Genomic DNA, 16,150 nt, shown 5'->3' with positions numbered 1-16,150 from the left:
AGCCAGAGCAGGCTGGATCACAAACTGATAATGAGGCGGACGCCAACGACTTAACCTGTGACGGTTCCGCGATGGCTAGTGACGCGCCACGCAAACCAACAGCGAGGGTTTCCGCGGAGCGGCAGCGTATAGAGGTGGCCAGACGGGAAGAGGTAATTAAGGGGAAAGTGCGGCTCTTGTTGACTGCTCGACTGAAATCCGAACCGCGTAGCCGCCCCAATTTGGCACCTCGGTGCTCAAGAGTTCGCACCCGCCCCGTGGGAACACAAGCAGCCAAGAGAACGCAACGCGCGAACCCGATCCGAGAGAGACGGATACGCTGGCACGGCATTCGCACTCGTCCGTTCCCTTCTCGCATTCTGCTTTCTGAGCGTCAGCCAAACTTCAGAACCGCGAGACTTGGACGAGGAAGAGTTAAGGGTCCCAAGCTGAAATTCCTAGCCTTGTGTCCTGTTGCACCTGCTAGAGCAGCTATCGGACCGCGGCCGCGTAGGGGGCGGCTGAAAAATAGGAAGCAGTAAATTCCTCTGATCGCAACGCTGTTTGCAGACGGATTCGAGGAATAATCCCGTCTTGAGTTGAATGCTTGTCTCTTTTGTTCATTTAACTCTCCTGTACAGAAATGCAAGCTGTAATTCTTAGCATTATGCAATGTCTCATCTGCTAAAGCAGCTGTCGGACCGCAGCCGCGCAAGGGGCGGATATGACGCATAATCTCATATTGAGTTTAATGCTTGTTTTTTTTTGTTCTTTTGTTCATTACACTCTCCTATGCGAAATGAGAGCGAAATTTCGGAGCTTGGCATTGCCGGACTCAGTTTACATGCGTTGCACTAAAGTGCGAGGTAATGGAAACGCTGATGGCCTCAGCCGAAGCTTTCCCGTGTAATGCCCTTTCCTGACTCCACGGACGTTAATCCGCTATGCAAATTTATATTTTGTTTTTTGCTTTAGCGGGAATCATTTTGTCTGTTTTGTATGTGTGTTCAGCAGCTCCACCTTCCCTTTGTGTTCTCACGGGCGGTGGCTTTCTGTGACATAAACCGTGCTACGGCACCCCCCCAAAATTTTAGGAAATTTTCCTCCCTTTTGGCTAAACAAGCTCTGTGTATTCTGGTTTGGTCAAACATGTCAACTTTCGGAGGAGGACGTAAATTTCACGCTACAGCTCATTTTCTCTAAAGAGATTTTGTTGACCGAAAACAGCTTGGCGGTTCTTGAAGTCAGTTTGGCGCTTTCTGCTTGTTGGGCTTTGGACTTTGCTGGTTGAGCTCGTTACAGCTGTCAACGAAGCAAGAAGAACCTTTGGGCCCAGCTGTGACCAAAGGCCGAACGGACACAACTCCAGGTCTCTGCGCGCAGCAGCGTTGGCTGCAACCACTACGAGACCTCTTCGGGCGGCGGACGTGCTGTTGTGTTTCTACCCCCCCCCCCCCCCCCTTAACTCTCTTTGTGTGTTCCCGTCACACCTGTGTCCACTCGGACCACGTGGGCCCGATCATGCAGCTACCGTGAACATTCATCGAGGTCGACAACCTCGGGACGACCATGGGAAGTTGGATGCTTGGAATGCCCCTCCGAGCCTCAGCGGATTAGTGTAGCAGGAATGCCAGGGGCCATTGTCAGCCAAAACCCCAGCGAAATTCCTTGAACGGAGTGCAGCGGCGACGAAGGCAGGCGAGGCCCAGGAGCTATTGTCCGAGCAACCACCGTGAATGCGGAGGCGACCTGGCGGCGCCGTCACGCTGGCGGATAATTGAAGAATTCTGTGTCCCCGACTCGCGTTCTGGGCAATCGGCGGGGAGGCAAGTTCATTCCCCTGCTGAAAGACTTCAGGAGATTCCTTTCCCGCGGGGCTGGATGAGTCAGCAATCTCCCCCTCTCTTCGACCCAGCTGCGACAGAGTGGACAAGCTCGCACCTGCCCAGCCGTGGGCGGTAACAAGAAGGTCCCCTTCGGTCCATCCGATTGGACCGTGCTCGTCGACCATTTTTCCCCAGCCAGGGATCTGGGGAAACCGGACGATATTTAACTCGGCCGTGAGTGTGGCCGAGAGAAGCCTGCTAGCTCCAGTCGACTACGGTTGACGAAGACGTTGCCCTTCCACTGAGAGCCATTCTCAGTCCCGCTCTATGTAAATAATGTAAATATGTGAATACAGTTTTTCCTCCACTTCCCCTACTCCCCGTCTCCGGCCCACGTTCCTTCCTCCTTCGGCACTGCGGCGGTGATCCTGTACCCGATGCCTGGTGGGACACGCTTCTAGCATCGACAAATATAACAGTATCGACAGCGGCTTCTCGCCTTCGGTTCGACGTGTTCATTGTGAGCACCCTAACACCAGACAAGAGACGTTTGAGGCGCCGCCTGTCGAAGGAGGTCCGCTTTTATGCGTCTATGAGAGAAGCCAACCAGTGGAATGCGGCGCCTGGCTTTTTACTAACAGCCATTCGTTGTTTCCGGAACTATTAACGATGTAAACAAATAGCCTTGGTAAATTTCTTCGTACTAATGGGAGCGTAATCACTAAGGCCCTCTACTTGAAAAAGAAAGTCTCCAGGTAGACTTCTCATCAAGTCGGCACTGAAGAGGCTCCTCTAACCCTTTAATATTGAGCCGCCACGGTGGCTCAGTGGTTTCTGCTATGCTCCAGAGAAAATGTCCGTATCTCCGGTAACGTACAGGCACCCTCCTACCTAAGCCTAAGCACTTCGAGGACCACCAAGCCTCAGCACTTTTCTTTTTTATGTACGCCTTTCCGGACAAAGTTGGCCGATGTACCAATAGAGAGATAGTAAAATAATGTGCGTGCGGGGCTTCACCTCAGTGGTGGCGGCCTTTCTGCCTGAGACCGCTTCCAGTGGCCGCGCTCGTCGGTGACGACGAGTGACCGAAACCTTGCTCTGTTTGTGCCACTTACCGTGCAGGCCGCCTTTTCAGCGCTCAAATACCTTAGACAAATAAGAACGATGCAGCAATTTTTTTTTTACTTGCGTGTCTATTGAGAGCGCTGCTTATGTTCAAACACCGCCTTGACATTGCCTCGCTACCGGAAACTAGCGTTTGCGCCTCCTGCCCTGGGATAGTAGTATCGCTAGGCGCCTTTATTGCTCCGCTTTTCTCTATAGAATAGTCTCCCACGTCTCCTATGCAACGTCGATTGTCGCCTCATCCGCCCGTATAAAATCCATGATCGCTTCTCTTGTTCTGGTCGGGTCTACCGAAATACCCAATTCTTCGAAAATTTCAGAGAGGCCCTCTACCTTGAACTTTTCCTTTGCGGAACTCCCCGCTAAAACACAAGCCTGCTCTTGAAGCGAACAAAACACAAAGCTTGAGTGCATACGTCCTAGTGTTCTTCACGCAGCGCGCTTCCCTCGAGACAGGCTTGCTTGGCGCAGCAGGAAGATTCGAATGGAGTAGCAGCTTCTCCTCGTTGAACCGTCCACCTGCCTGCTTCTGCGCACGTCGAGGGAGGGCGGGCACGTTTGTGCTTGCGTAAAGACCCTCTATACACTTGTGCAGGAACCACTGTCCTTTCTTGTTCGCCCTCACAATGCATTTTTGTGACCTGCAGACTTTAGCTGGCCCAAGAATTTCTTTGCGTACGAAGCAGCGCCACTGAAAGAGACGTTCAGTGGCGAGTGAAAAAGATTAGCACTATTGACAAGCCACCGGAGCGGCAGAGAGGAACGCTCGGCGCTGCGGTTACGAACACGACGATAACAAAAGTACAAGGTGCGCTCGCAAAGAACGGCGCCGCGTCAGCCGCGCGTTGAGATTGTCGCCGTTTCGGTGACGTCATTGTGCTAGTTCTTTTTTTTTCTCTTGAACTGTACATGCCTGGGTAAAAGAGATCACGCAGTGTCAGCTCTGGCGTAGTGGTTAAGGCGCTCGACTGATGAGCCCGCAGAAGCTGGTTCCATAAGATCCCCGACGGCCGCGTTTCCAGAGACGAAGAGCAAGGCATCCGTGTAGTGTCCAAGGTAAATGCATGTTAGAAAACTCCAGGTAGTCGAATTTAATCCGGAGTCATCGTTTACTACGTACTTCCCTACTGAAAATTCTAATATCACGAGTTTCTTAATTCCATACGTTTCCATAAAAAATTTTATGCAGTCGGTATGGACTATATGGAAGCAGGTATGGAAACATACGGACTCCATATGACGTCGCGCACACTGTATGGAAATCGTATGGAAAGTATGTGGAAAGCTTATGGACCCCATCCGAACGAGATATAGATTTCTATTAATTTTTTCGTATCTTATGAACTCTATATTCCCATAACGAGATACGAGCGGCACATTGGAATGTTTCAGTAGGGCTTTGGAACGTCCAATTACTTCCATTACTTCCACATTATCTTGAGCAGGAGCAGTCGACAAGTGAGCGCGCTTAAAGGGATACTGAGGCGGTTTTCGAATCAGCTAACCTTCTAGGGTTTTGAAGTACTGTCATTGCTGATCACGTCTGTGAAATTATTTTTTCGATTTTGGCTAAAACAGTGGCGCAATCACCAATTAAAAATGCGATGTTTAAATTTCCCGCGCCCCGCGCGAGCGCAGGAGAGGGGAACAGCGGAGAGGGAAACCTCGTCCATGTCGGCCAGCGTGACGTCATGTTGAGGAGCCGGGGATGCTTCGGCGCACCCGAGCGCGCTTTCAGCGCGCGTTGTTTCTCGTGCTGCATGCGTTGTTCCTCGTACTGCGTGCGTTGTGACGTACAAAGCGTGTCAGCTGACCTTCAAAATCAGATTCAACAGGCACTACTCTGCGTTCGTGTCCACGAATAACTACGGCCGCGACTGTGTCGTCTTCCACTGTTTTCCGCAAGATCATAAGCTCGCAGCGCAACCGCTCGCTTCTGTGACGAAGAATTCAAGCCGACTAAAGCAAGCTTACTCTGCTCGAAACACTTTCGTAAGAGCGGCTACAGGCAGAGCTTGTCCTAGTGTGATCTCTGGAGATTTCTGTCGAAAAGCCGCGGCTGAACCATGACACAGTTCCATTGATTTCCTCGCGCATAAGAGGCGTGTCACCATTCCGAAGAAGCGCCTCTTTTAAAAGTAGAAACATGCTCACTTAGCCCCTGAAGAAACCTTATAGAGGCCTTATATGTGTCGCTCTCCTCAGCTTAGGTGCGGCCAGACCACCTGAGACGTGCTCAGCAAGGCTCGGTTAGTGATTTTATACTCGGTTCGACGTGTCCAAGCAAGTAAGCAAGCAAGCAGAGCAAAGCACAATAAAGCAAAGCAAGCAAGCATCGAAGCTCTTCATATGCGGCATCTCGTTTAATCCTAGCTAAGCAATTAAAATGAAAGCGTTCGACGTTGATTTCGGATGCAAATTTATGAGAGAAATGAATGCCAACCGAGTTTTTGCAAAAAAACGCCGCAACCTTACTCGGTTTCTTCATCAAGTTGTGGCAGCAGGAGAGTTGCAGCTAGCTTGGCTTTTAAACACACATATATTTGGCAACTACTTCACTGAACCTAAACTGCAAATCTAGGAAGGGCGAACGTTTCCGAGGCAGCGATTAATATTTTCTGGCATCTGCTGAACGCGCCAGGAGTGAAGCGTATTTGTGCGCGTATTTGGCTTGGTTTCCAGCACACCATGATTGCGTCACTATCTTGTGGTCACATGCCTCGCAGTGCTTGGCCACTGCGCTTCGCTAATTTTGACACCAACTTTGTGCTCCTTCATCGTTTCCTTGAAATACTTTCTTGCCCCAACCTGCAACGCCGGGTACTGAGAACAGGATTTTTTGTACACAGTGCTTTGGGCCTTTTCTTTAGGATGACGCTCTTCCGGGCGAGCCAGGAGGCGTCCGGTGGTGGTAATTGACTTGAGTATTGTTCGCACCCCTTCCTTTCCGAGAATACGAGCCGAGGTTGTGCTGGCACCTTTTACGCATGGTCTGCATCGCGTCTTTGACGCTGGCGTATGCTTGTGCTAGGCATAGAATTTTTTGCTTGTGTCTTTTTTGGTTTCAGGCGATACGTGGAATGAGCAATCTGTAGTATCCTTTTCTTCGGTGGTCAGTAAAAAAAAAAATACTCGCCGTATTCGCTTTTACAACGACACGGAAAGCTGCGATCTGCCCTCAACGCAGCGCCGGCTCCGCATCGGCAGCTTCTCCAGTCCTCAAAGTGACGTCACGACCTCTCTTGACCAATCACGGGCGGCGGCGCGCCGCGCGGCGTGCCCCGCGGCACAGGCCGCATATTTCGGCTAAAAACGGCAATTCGCGCTTGTTTTTGCCTTATTTGGATGCGATATTCCAGTATACAGCATGAAAAACTATAGGATGCCGCTGCCAGCCCGATTTTCAGAAAAAGTGCTTCAGTCTCCCTTTAAAGGACCACTCCATGGGCACTTTTCGGGGCGCGTCCTACACGCTTTGGCGCCCACGCGCCGGCCAGAGGAAGTCAGCGCATGCGCGACGCGTCGGCCGCCGCCGAGTGTGTCTACTCGAGGGAGCGCGCGCGCTATTTGCGACGCGCCAGCATCGGCTAATCAGTGGGCGTTCTGCTTGTTTTTTTTTTTCCGGAGCGGAGCAGGTTGCGCGCGCGACAGGCCGCGTACTGGTGCCATACGCTTGCAGCTGTGTATCGCTTTTTGCAGCTAGGCGTCACTACGCGGGTTGGAAGAGCTTAGCTAAGTTTCCAGCCACTGTAGCTAAGCTTCGCGTGCTCTCTGCGCCGACCATGCTGCTCATGCGCGGCAGCCGCGTGACGTCACGAGAGGAGCAGCTGCGTCGCCCTTGCCGCCGTCGACGCCGGCGCGCGCGCTCCTTTCCGATGCTTTCCCGGTCGGCGCATTCCAGAGGCCTGACGTCGCAGTCTCGGCAGACGCGCCGGATCCGCGTGCGCCCGCCGCTGTGTGTACGCCGCACCGCGCACTACTGCGCATGCGCGAGGAGGGCGCACCATGCGTATATTCAATTCAATTCAATTCATTCATTTTCAACTCGAGGTTGAAGGCCCCCAGGCGTAAAAGCTGTTCTACGACAGCTTGAAAGGTGCCTGGGGGCCCATACAAGGCAGCAGTGGTTGCAAACTAAATTACAGTGTAAGTACACATCTTCAAACAATCATTCGAACAACTATACAGTACAATTATTAACAAAACAATCGTTGTTAAAGAAAATTTCAGGTGATCGGCGTTCGGCCTCAATTCTTCCTGAATATCAGAAAACATAGCGGAATTGAGATACAATACAAAGTTAGCATGATTATTGTACACAGGTTGTTTAGTGGGTTACAAAATACTGTCGCAGTTGTTTTTTACTGTAGGTCTCGAAATATAGATCCTTCTTTTCATAATCGTTCAGAAGAAATGGAAGCAGGTATTCTAGGGACTGACAGAGATAATCCGTACGGCGGTGTGGTACAAACTATCTGTCACAACTAATACTAGGGTCATGTTTTTTGGTCGTCGGGGCGCCGCGCACAACGGGCAGGCGCGCACGGCGCGTAGGACGCAGAAGTGTCTATGGAGTCCGGCCTTAACATGTACGAGAACTCAGCGAACTCGTCTGCAGCAGTTGGGAGGCCACCTGTCAGCGGTGCCTCCGCCTATCTCTATCGCACGGGAAGTGTAATGACAAAACGTTTAGAGCTTGCAAACGAGGACGAACAGGAAGAAGAAAACACTTGCTAACGGCTATCTTTGACCCAAGTGCTAAGACGTCGTTTATGTCCTTCGGCGAGGCGACTTGTTCCGGAACGTAGATAGTACCCTTTCGTTCCGTAGGTCTGGCGGGCAGAAGAGAACGAAGGTGTTTCAGTTGTTGCTGCCACACGAATTCGGTCGTCTGGTTCTCACCTTCGTTCTCATCTACGTTCCGTAACAGGTCGTTTTGCTCAAGGACATAAAGGACGTCCTAGAGCTTGGGCCAGAGATCGCCGTTAGCGCACGAGTTGTCTTCATGTTCGGTCTCGTTTGGAAGCGCTAAAGGTTTTGCATGCCAACTCGGCTGAACAGCCACCCCGAGGAAGTGTTAAGGCGTGTGCTGTTAACGTAGGCCTTGCGTACCGCCTTGTGTGATAGTTTGATCCTAATCATTTACGTTTTATTTTTTTTTTACTCTGTTCCCTACTATTACAGTCAACTATATGCTTGCTACGGTTGAGAATACGCTGGCCGAAAATTGGACTATGACCAAACGTGAGCGTTCACGCTACCTCCAACAGCAGTCAGAGCAACTTGATAAGCGTTATCGAGAGTTTGACTAGCTTGACTAATCGCTTCGCGTGTAGCGGGTAGCCGTGCGGGGCTTCAGAGATAGCACTATCGTACATTGTAGCCCGTCGGAGCAGGGAGATTGAAACGCTAGCAGACAAGTCTTTGGTTGATGCCCAGGTTGTGATGACGTTGCAAGGCCACGTGACCAAGATGTGGCTAGATGAGCGATTGATGTTCCACTGTCTCATCGTAAAGCTAGTAAATTCTGAAACAGAAATCCTTGAAAGTTATCTTTACCACTCAAACATTTGGAGTGTGCAGTGTACGCTTGTACGAAAAGCACACTCAACATTTTTTTTTAATGAATAAACAGACCAGAAACGCTTTAAAAACGCATTTTAAAAGCCAAACCAAAACTATACTTCAGTGTCTCTATCTGCTATCTAGTGAATGTGGTCTAAGTCGCATCATATTTAGGTAACATTCTCGCTCTTCCAGAGTGGTACTATACCTTATAAACAAGGGAAGGGGTATGAGGGGCTCGTTATAAATATGAAAGAAGCCAACAGCCACAGAAACCAAGGGACAGAGGGGATTTTTAATTTATTTATTTATTTTTGTTGGTGTTCGATTTAGAACAAGTGAACTTGAATTCAATCTCAGATTCCCTTTTACGAACCCCAGGAGATCAAAATTAGTCCGGAGCCATCCACTAGGGTACCTACATCTCTCTTTTCCTCCTTTCACCCCCTTCTTCACCCCTTTCCTTACGGCGAGGTTAAGTCACCCACTGAGAAGTGAGACAGTCACTGCGTCTTGTCGAATACGTGCGTCAGTGGCTGCTTCGGTTTGATTCAGGCTTGAGGCACACATGAAAGTTTGATCGCGGGTAGGCCAGTGCGGTGGCCCAGAGCCCTAAAGGGCTGAAAACCTTTGCTTGAATAAATATTTCGCGACCCCAACTTCGTCTTTCCTTTCCTCCAAATTAAAATCCATTGTACGTTCATGGCTCGCAAGAAGTTTTGATCCCCTCATAGCTTGGGGTCAATGTCAGGTGCGCGTTTTCGGCGGCGGAACGCCTGCCCACCTGGGACCCTGGAAACTTTTGATGAGCTTCGCGTTGGTTCTTGGCGGATGCTCGCGGTGAAATCGATAGGGCGACAGATGCAATGTGCAGCACGCATGACGGAAGACCCCTTGGAGGATACACCCAATTTAGAGAGAACAGAACCGCACTTGCGATGGCGTAGAGTTGGCTGGGGACTTGAGGGTTCCGAGTTTTCCGCGGTGGTGTGAATGCTACTGTCGCAGGACATAGTTGGTTATGAATGAGGTAGGCGTTCCTCGGTTGTCGAAGTCAGGAGTGATGCTGACGGTGACGACGATGATATATGATCTTGGAGTCAGCCTCGGCTATATTCATACTGAAAACTGCGCAAAAAACGAAGACACAGAACGAGAAGGCACAACACGGGCGCAGACTATCAACTGAATTTTTATTCACATGAAGAGGCCTATATACGTATCTTCTACCCACAGTGAGACAAGCACAAAAAACACAACAATCGCGAAAATCAACCCGAAACACAATCACACACTATCCCTTCGCGTGCACCGTGATGCAGCCGTCAATAACACTTCCAAAAAACCGCGCACAAACAAAATCACGACAACTTTAACGGTCACGCTGATATCACGCCAAAGACCCATATCGCCTGCTCGTCTTAAGAAAATTGGCCAAAAAGGTTATCTCCCTGTCAAGCAAGGCCACAGATGGTGATGCCACACAGGAATCCGAGTCTTTCTTGATTAGGTAAGCCTCCACCATCTCCCTGCATACCTGATCGCTATGTTTGAACAAGACGCTGGTCCTGTTCAAATGAGGGTAGCACTTTTCGCAACCCTTGCAATGCATGGCGAGATTGGAGGAAGCCGCTCCCTTCAACGACCTACGATGCTCCGCCATCCGCTCGTTTACACAACGACCCGTCTGGCCGATGTACTTTTTTCCGCACGAGAGCGGCACTTCGTAGACCACTCCAGTGTTACACTCTGTGAACCTAGTTTCCTTCCTGTGCGCTACCAAGTTTTCGGCTATATTGCATACGTGCTCAGGGCAACACTCCCTTCCGTTTGTTCTTCGGCCTTAGAGACGCGTTCATCACCTTGTTACCCTCGCGTGTTGACGTATAATGATGCTGTTGGCAATGAGTCCATCGTCGTCCACTGTCATGCCTGCGTTACGCTGCAGGTTTTGAACACGTTTACCGGCTTTCGAATCATTCAGCTAAATCAACAGGCTGCAGCCCCTCTGGGTCACTGCACATTAACTTTCATGATTTAGGTGGTTTGTGTCGGTCTGGCAACCATGGTCAGCTGTGCTTTAGCGCATTCACTACCGTTTCTTTTAAAGCACCACCAGCTGTTACCCCTGCACCAGTATAGCCTACAACAATCTGCGTTGTACCACCTGACATCCGTGTGGGCTCCTCAACTGTATCAAGTGCTGAAGAGACACACACTACAAATACAAATATGTGTTTTAAATGCTGAACGCTACTTTGTGGCTCTTAGCCTGCGTCGTGTGTGGAGGAGCAGAATGATCGTGAGTTACGCGAATTGTGACGCATGCATTGCTTAAGGATATTTGGAAGATGTACTTTTACAAGATATGCAGAAATAACCTAGAAAAACGTCACAAGTACGACTTCTTTGTACTTGATTCCATAACGGCTATAGTGACTTACAGTGCTATTGTACATATTGTACAGTGCTCCAAGGTATCTCAAGCGTAGCTGGGTCTGTTTACTCCGGAGATTGTTCGAATCCCGCTCGACGCTGGAGATTTTTTTTCGACAGGATACTATTCGGGCGGAAACGTTTCAAGATTTTCGATTAAGTTCGGCTTTACGATCAGCCTTCTGTTGGTTCTGATGTTCGGTTTAAGGTACGGCTTACTGATGGCTTCAGTTCCTCCGCAGCTACCGGATCCTTAATTTGCTCAGAATCTAAGCAAAAAGCATTTAATCATCAAAAGAGACAATTTAGAGTGGCCCGAAGCATTAGGAACTCGTGTTACTGTGTTCGCCCCACAACGGGTTTGAATCCAACTTGATACAACCAGGGATGTGATGTATCTTTTGCATATGGAAAAACTTCCGTCGTGAATTTGCGTACTGCTTAGCTGAGCTGCGTCTTAAATTTCAAGTTTGAAGTTTATTCAAACTTTCAATACAGGGGAAAGGCGACAAAGGATATCTGATTAGGCATTATAATCACCTTTCTTTTTTCCTATAAGGTGCAGTCCGGGGCTAGATATTTCTGTGGTCTGTATAACCACCTCCAGCTGTAAAGCTAAAGTTTTTTTTTCATTTTTGCTTGGACAGTTACCGTTTGACATCAGTACTACAGACGGTGTGGGCAGCCTGAACGCCTGTTTGTTCCTAAAATGTCTTCAAAAAGAAAACCTTCGTTTCTGAAGTCGCTGTGTTGCCAAGTGATCCTGCGTCCATTTTAAAATCATCACGCATCACGGGTATTTCACGTTACTGATGCTCTCGTTTTTTGATATTATTGGGTTTACTATAAGTGCGTGACGTATACGTACCTACATGTTTCTACAAAAGCCCTCATCATCTAAGCACACCCCGTGATTTGCTGCTTTCCGTTTTCTCCTTGCAGGCCATACCATTCCGACCCCAATACCTCTACCCGCTGGTTTCAAGATGGACGTCAAGTACCAGTCTTTCTTGATAAAAGATTTGTGGTCGTGCACCCTAACTGGCAGCCTTGGAAGCCATGGCCAAGAAAATCAGCTGTATATAAATTGCCATTCTGCTGACATCAACAGCACCAAGTTCTACGACTTCGTCAAGGATGTCCTCCTCGAGGAGAATGGTGAGCAGTGAAATTTTTTCGCCTGTCTATATCGTGAGACACATCAGTTCTATACTTCGCTTGTTCACAGCCTAAAAAACCTCTCAGTATTTTGCAAAGCTGCTGGTGCCGCTGTATCTTATGTCGGGAACAGACGCGATTCCCCAAAAGAAAGTAAAACTTAAAATATATTAGGTGTGGCTGGCAATAACTAAACACAATTTAAACGAAATTCTCGTTTTACAAAAAGAGCCTCTTTGTGACATATAATGTCCGGAATATTTATCTCCCGCCCTATATTTATTTCAGGTGCACAAAATTGTACGAAACACCGCATATATCAATACAGAATTTTACGCTTATATTACCATTAACCTGCCAGTTTTCACTCACTTATAGCAATCACTGGTTCATTACAGCGCGATACTATCATCTTGAACACCCGAAAAAGGATACATGGTTTAAACCTCATTTCCGGCCAATGTCAAGCTCTAATCCTTGCGCCATAATCTTCCGTCTATTTTCAGCAAGTACGAAATGTCAACACTTGAACGTGTGTTCAGCTCCTGCAGTTTTTTTCTCATTTGTAATCCAAATTTTTACTCCCGACTGTGGTTCTTGTTGTTCTTTTTCGTTTATTTGCTCATGGAGATGTGTTTGCATTGTTTCAAGCAATTTGTGTCGTCTCAAAACGTTGCAATGATTATGCGGACCTTTGTTCATGTTATATTGCGATTTTGAATTTTTTATATCAGTGTTGTAAAAGAGCACATCCTCGTGTACACTTTTTATTCGGAGGTCTCTTCTACGCTTGTTTTTAAGGGTTGCTTGGGCATCTTCAAGTTGTTTAACTACAACTTTTAGCCCAAGTGACCCAGCAGAACTTCTGGTTAATAAAGGTCGTTGTTGAAATGTTCAAACTGCTCCACAAACGCTACTGTAAGTATAGTCGACGTCGCTGAACATCACAGTGCATGACGACTGTCGATTGCAGTTTGTGGACGCCGAGTTGCATCTAGATGAGTTTTTGAGGCCTTCTGACGAGTGTGTGCATCCTGATCTGAAGCATCTTGCAATGACACCACAACTAAGCCAATGTATTTTCCATATTTGTTGCGCGCAGTTCTTACAGGCGTAATTAGCGTTTCCTCCATTCGAAAGCGACCAATGTTTTACACGATATTGAGGTCGCCAGTCGAATTACTGCCGAACCCTTTATACCTAATGGCTTAGACGGTACATATATGATGTCTCATTTTTCAAGTCCTACCCCAGGACTGGTAAGCACAATATATTCGACGTCTGCTTTGTCAGTCGACTACTGTCGGCTTTGATCGCTTAGTTTTATTATCAGAGCTGCCGTGTTTTTCAGAGGCACGGTTGAAATGGTGTGGGATCGTCGCTGATTTCGAGGCGCACCTTTTTTTGATGCATGACTAATAGCGTCGTCTGCGTCTGATAAAAACACTCACCTATTGCCAAGCCGTGCTCCTCCGGTGTGCCGATTCTGCCGATAGGACATAGGTGCTTAACCGGGGTAGAGTGTAGAGAGCGGTTGATGCGGTTTGCAGCGTCTACTCTGCAAAGTGAAGGCAGAAGGCCGCACAACCTGTGTAAACCGGCTGCTTTGTCTCTCCAGAAAGCACTTCAAATCTTTATAGCAGGTGTTCCATCAGCCTGAATCGCAAGCGGAGTTGAATGCCTTACTCAGAGTTGCTTCGGCAAGATAAAGAACAGCCTCCGTACTTCCGTTCTAGCTAAACGGAGTAGGAAGATGGTTGTACTCCGTCCGCCAGTGTAATGCGCCTGAGTTACGGGCTCGTCACCGACACCCCTCAGAACAACAGCGGAGGTTATTGACAGTCACTATCTACCCCAATGCTTTTAGGACCCAAAATAAGGGAACGCACCTCAGCAACCGACGTGAATCCGTACCATTCGCCCTTGCGTGCTTGAGTTTGAACAGACTGCTTGCCAGTTGCAACACTTTTTGTTCTGCAATTATAGCTACATAACTAAGTCGGGCGATGTGTGTTAGTCACCACGCTCTTCAGAAGTTTTATTTAGGTTTTCATGCATCAGCAAGAAAACAACAAGCTCACGAGGGGAAAATTGAATCTTGGACGACACCTAACATATCCTTAAGAGTACAATGCGATATCGTTAAAGGTCTCTCCTGCGCAAGCACTCGTTTTCTTTCATACATTTATAGATCGGGGCGAGTCCTCAGACCACTACTAAGGTATTGATAAGGTATCGTTAAGTGATCGATAACGGATCAATAAGTGATCGATAAGGGATCGACTTCAGATTTAGTCTCGTCTTCCGCTCATGATTCTCAGTTTACGTGAAAAGTGTGGAAGTGTTACGTCGACGTCTTGGTGTGACGTCTTAAGGTGTGACGACGTAAAGTGTGACGACGTGCTTACGCATTTCTCAACTGCGGGTGCCGCAGTGATCTCTAAGGTTTTTCCAATTAATTTTATTGTTATCATCCTTGGTAGACACGGTGAGCAGTTGGCCCACCTGCGTTTTCATGACACAGACGGGCGGACGCCGGTAATTCTCATGAACGAGGCCCCTAACGCAATCGCATTAGATGCGCTGCATAATAGACTAACAGCAATACTTTGATTTGAGCTAGTTGGTTGTAGCATGACATGTTTACGCAAAAGGCGTACTGGCGCTAAAAAACGATGGCTCCAGTCCTGTCCTGTTGTGTGTGTTGTTTTCGTTTTTTAACGCCAGTACGCCTTTTGCGTAAACATGTCATGTAATAGACTAACGCACCATCCAAATGCCCGCATAGCTTCACTTTTTCTACGAAGCACAAAAAAAAATCGCATCGCAGAAAAATCGCAACCTGAATGGCACGGTTAACGAAAGCGCGTTGCGTTTTTGATGGAATAAATTTTGCATGCAAGCAAATCCATAATAAGTTCACGTTCACGAACGGAAACCCCGCTGCAGACAGCATAAAGTCGCGTCGGATAGAATGTTTTTTTAGTGCACCACTTTTGTCTCAATTAATATTCATTTATTAAAGGATTCGAGCTTTAATGTGGCTCCGATATCTATATGCAGCCGAACGGGGTACTAGATTTTAGAAAATCATTGCAGTGAAATCCTCACCGCGAATGTACACAACTAGCAAACATACCTATTTGAAAGCGACAGCGACTGTTGCATTTGCGTGAAAACAGCTTCATTTTAATTACTCTGATAGTTTGTGTTTATGGTTATCTCGAGAAGTGATAAGAAAACATCAATAGTAACAGGTAATGTGTTCAACTTTTAAAAAGTTTTTGGGGTTTGGACTCTGTTCTTACCCATTGCTTCTTTTTCTCGTGCTTGTACTAGGAAAATTTTTCTGCACTAGAGGCATATACTCAGCCCGGCTTGGCGGTACTGGCTTTAGCAGCAGTAAATATGCATTGCGGCAGTTTAAAAAGGAATGTGTTGAAATATTGAAAAAAACGTTTCTACCCTAAAAACTTCCTCCCTTCAAACCACAATGCACACCATGCGCTGATCAAGCTCCATTACCATCACCATGAATTCCAGCTGCTTACAATTTGTCCAGCTTGTCTTACCACCACCATTAGCTCCAGCTGTCTCTACTGTGTCGATCCTGTCCTGACCAAACTCACTATAAAATCCATTATCCCATTGTCACCAGCATGTTTCCAGCACGCACATCATATTCACTATGTCCATCAAAAATCCCAACACGGCTCATTACAGAGTTCTTCTAATGGGACTTTTTCTCACGCAGGAAAAACTGGAGAGTTGAAGTTTCTAAAGGGCATTCCGGAAGCCGAGAAGGAAGATCCGCATTTCCCGGTGGCATTCACCACGGAAGGCAGCAACAAAGTCTTTGAGAAGCCCTTCTCTCTTCTACGGCTGGAAGATAACGCAAAAGTGAGATGTGCCGGTACTAAAGAATAACGTGCGGCGCCTTGTGGCACGGTACAGGCGTCCTGGGCGATGCTTCTCTCAGATAATGAATGGACGCTTACCAACATCCCTCAAGAGAAAAGTGTACAAGAGATGTATCTTACCGGTACTCACGTAGGGGGCAG

The 16,150-nt window shown here is 48.0% G+C and overlaps 1 protein-coding gene across 3 annotated transcripts in view; it reads left to right on the top strand.

The window, feature by feature from the left end:
- Nucleotides 1-16,150, top strand: part of LOC149335276 (uncharacterized) — a 91,447-nt gene that overhangs the window by 59,549 nt on the left and 15,748 nt on the right. For all 3 annotated transcript variants that reach the window (XM_089551941.1, XM_089551943.1, XM_089551942.1), the window contains exons 2-3: nt 11,874-12,089; nt 15,844-15,989. In XM_089551941.1, coding sequence (XP_089408067.1) covers nt 11,874-12,089; nt 15,844-15,989 — 362 coding nt within the window. The remainder of the gene's footprint in view (nt 1-11,873; nt 12,090-15,843; nt 15,990-16,150) is intronic.

This window comes from Amblyomma mixtum, chromosome 7, assembly GCF_055824585.1.
Source record: "Amblyomma mixtum isolate Tamu chromosome 7, ASM5582458v1, whole genome shotgun sequence".
Lineage (NCBI taxonomy): Eukaryota > Metazoa > Arthropoda > Arachnida > Ixodida > Ixodidae > Amblyomma > Amblyomma mixtum.
This window is presented reverse-complemented; position numbering and strand designations above follow the sequence as displayed.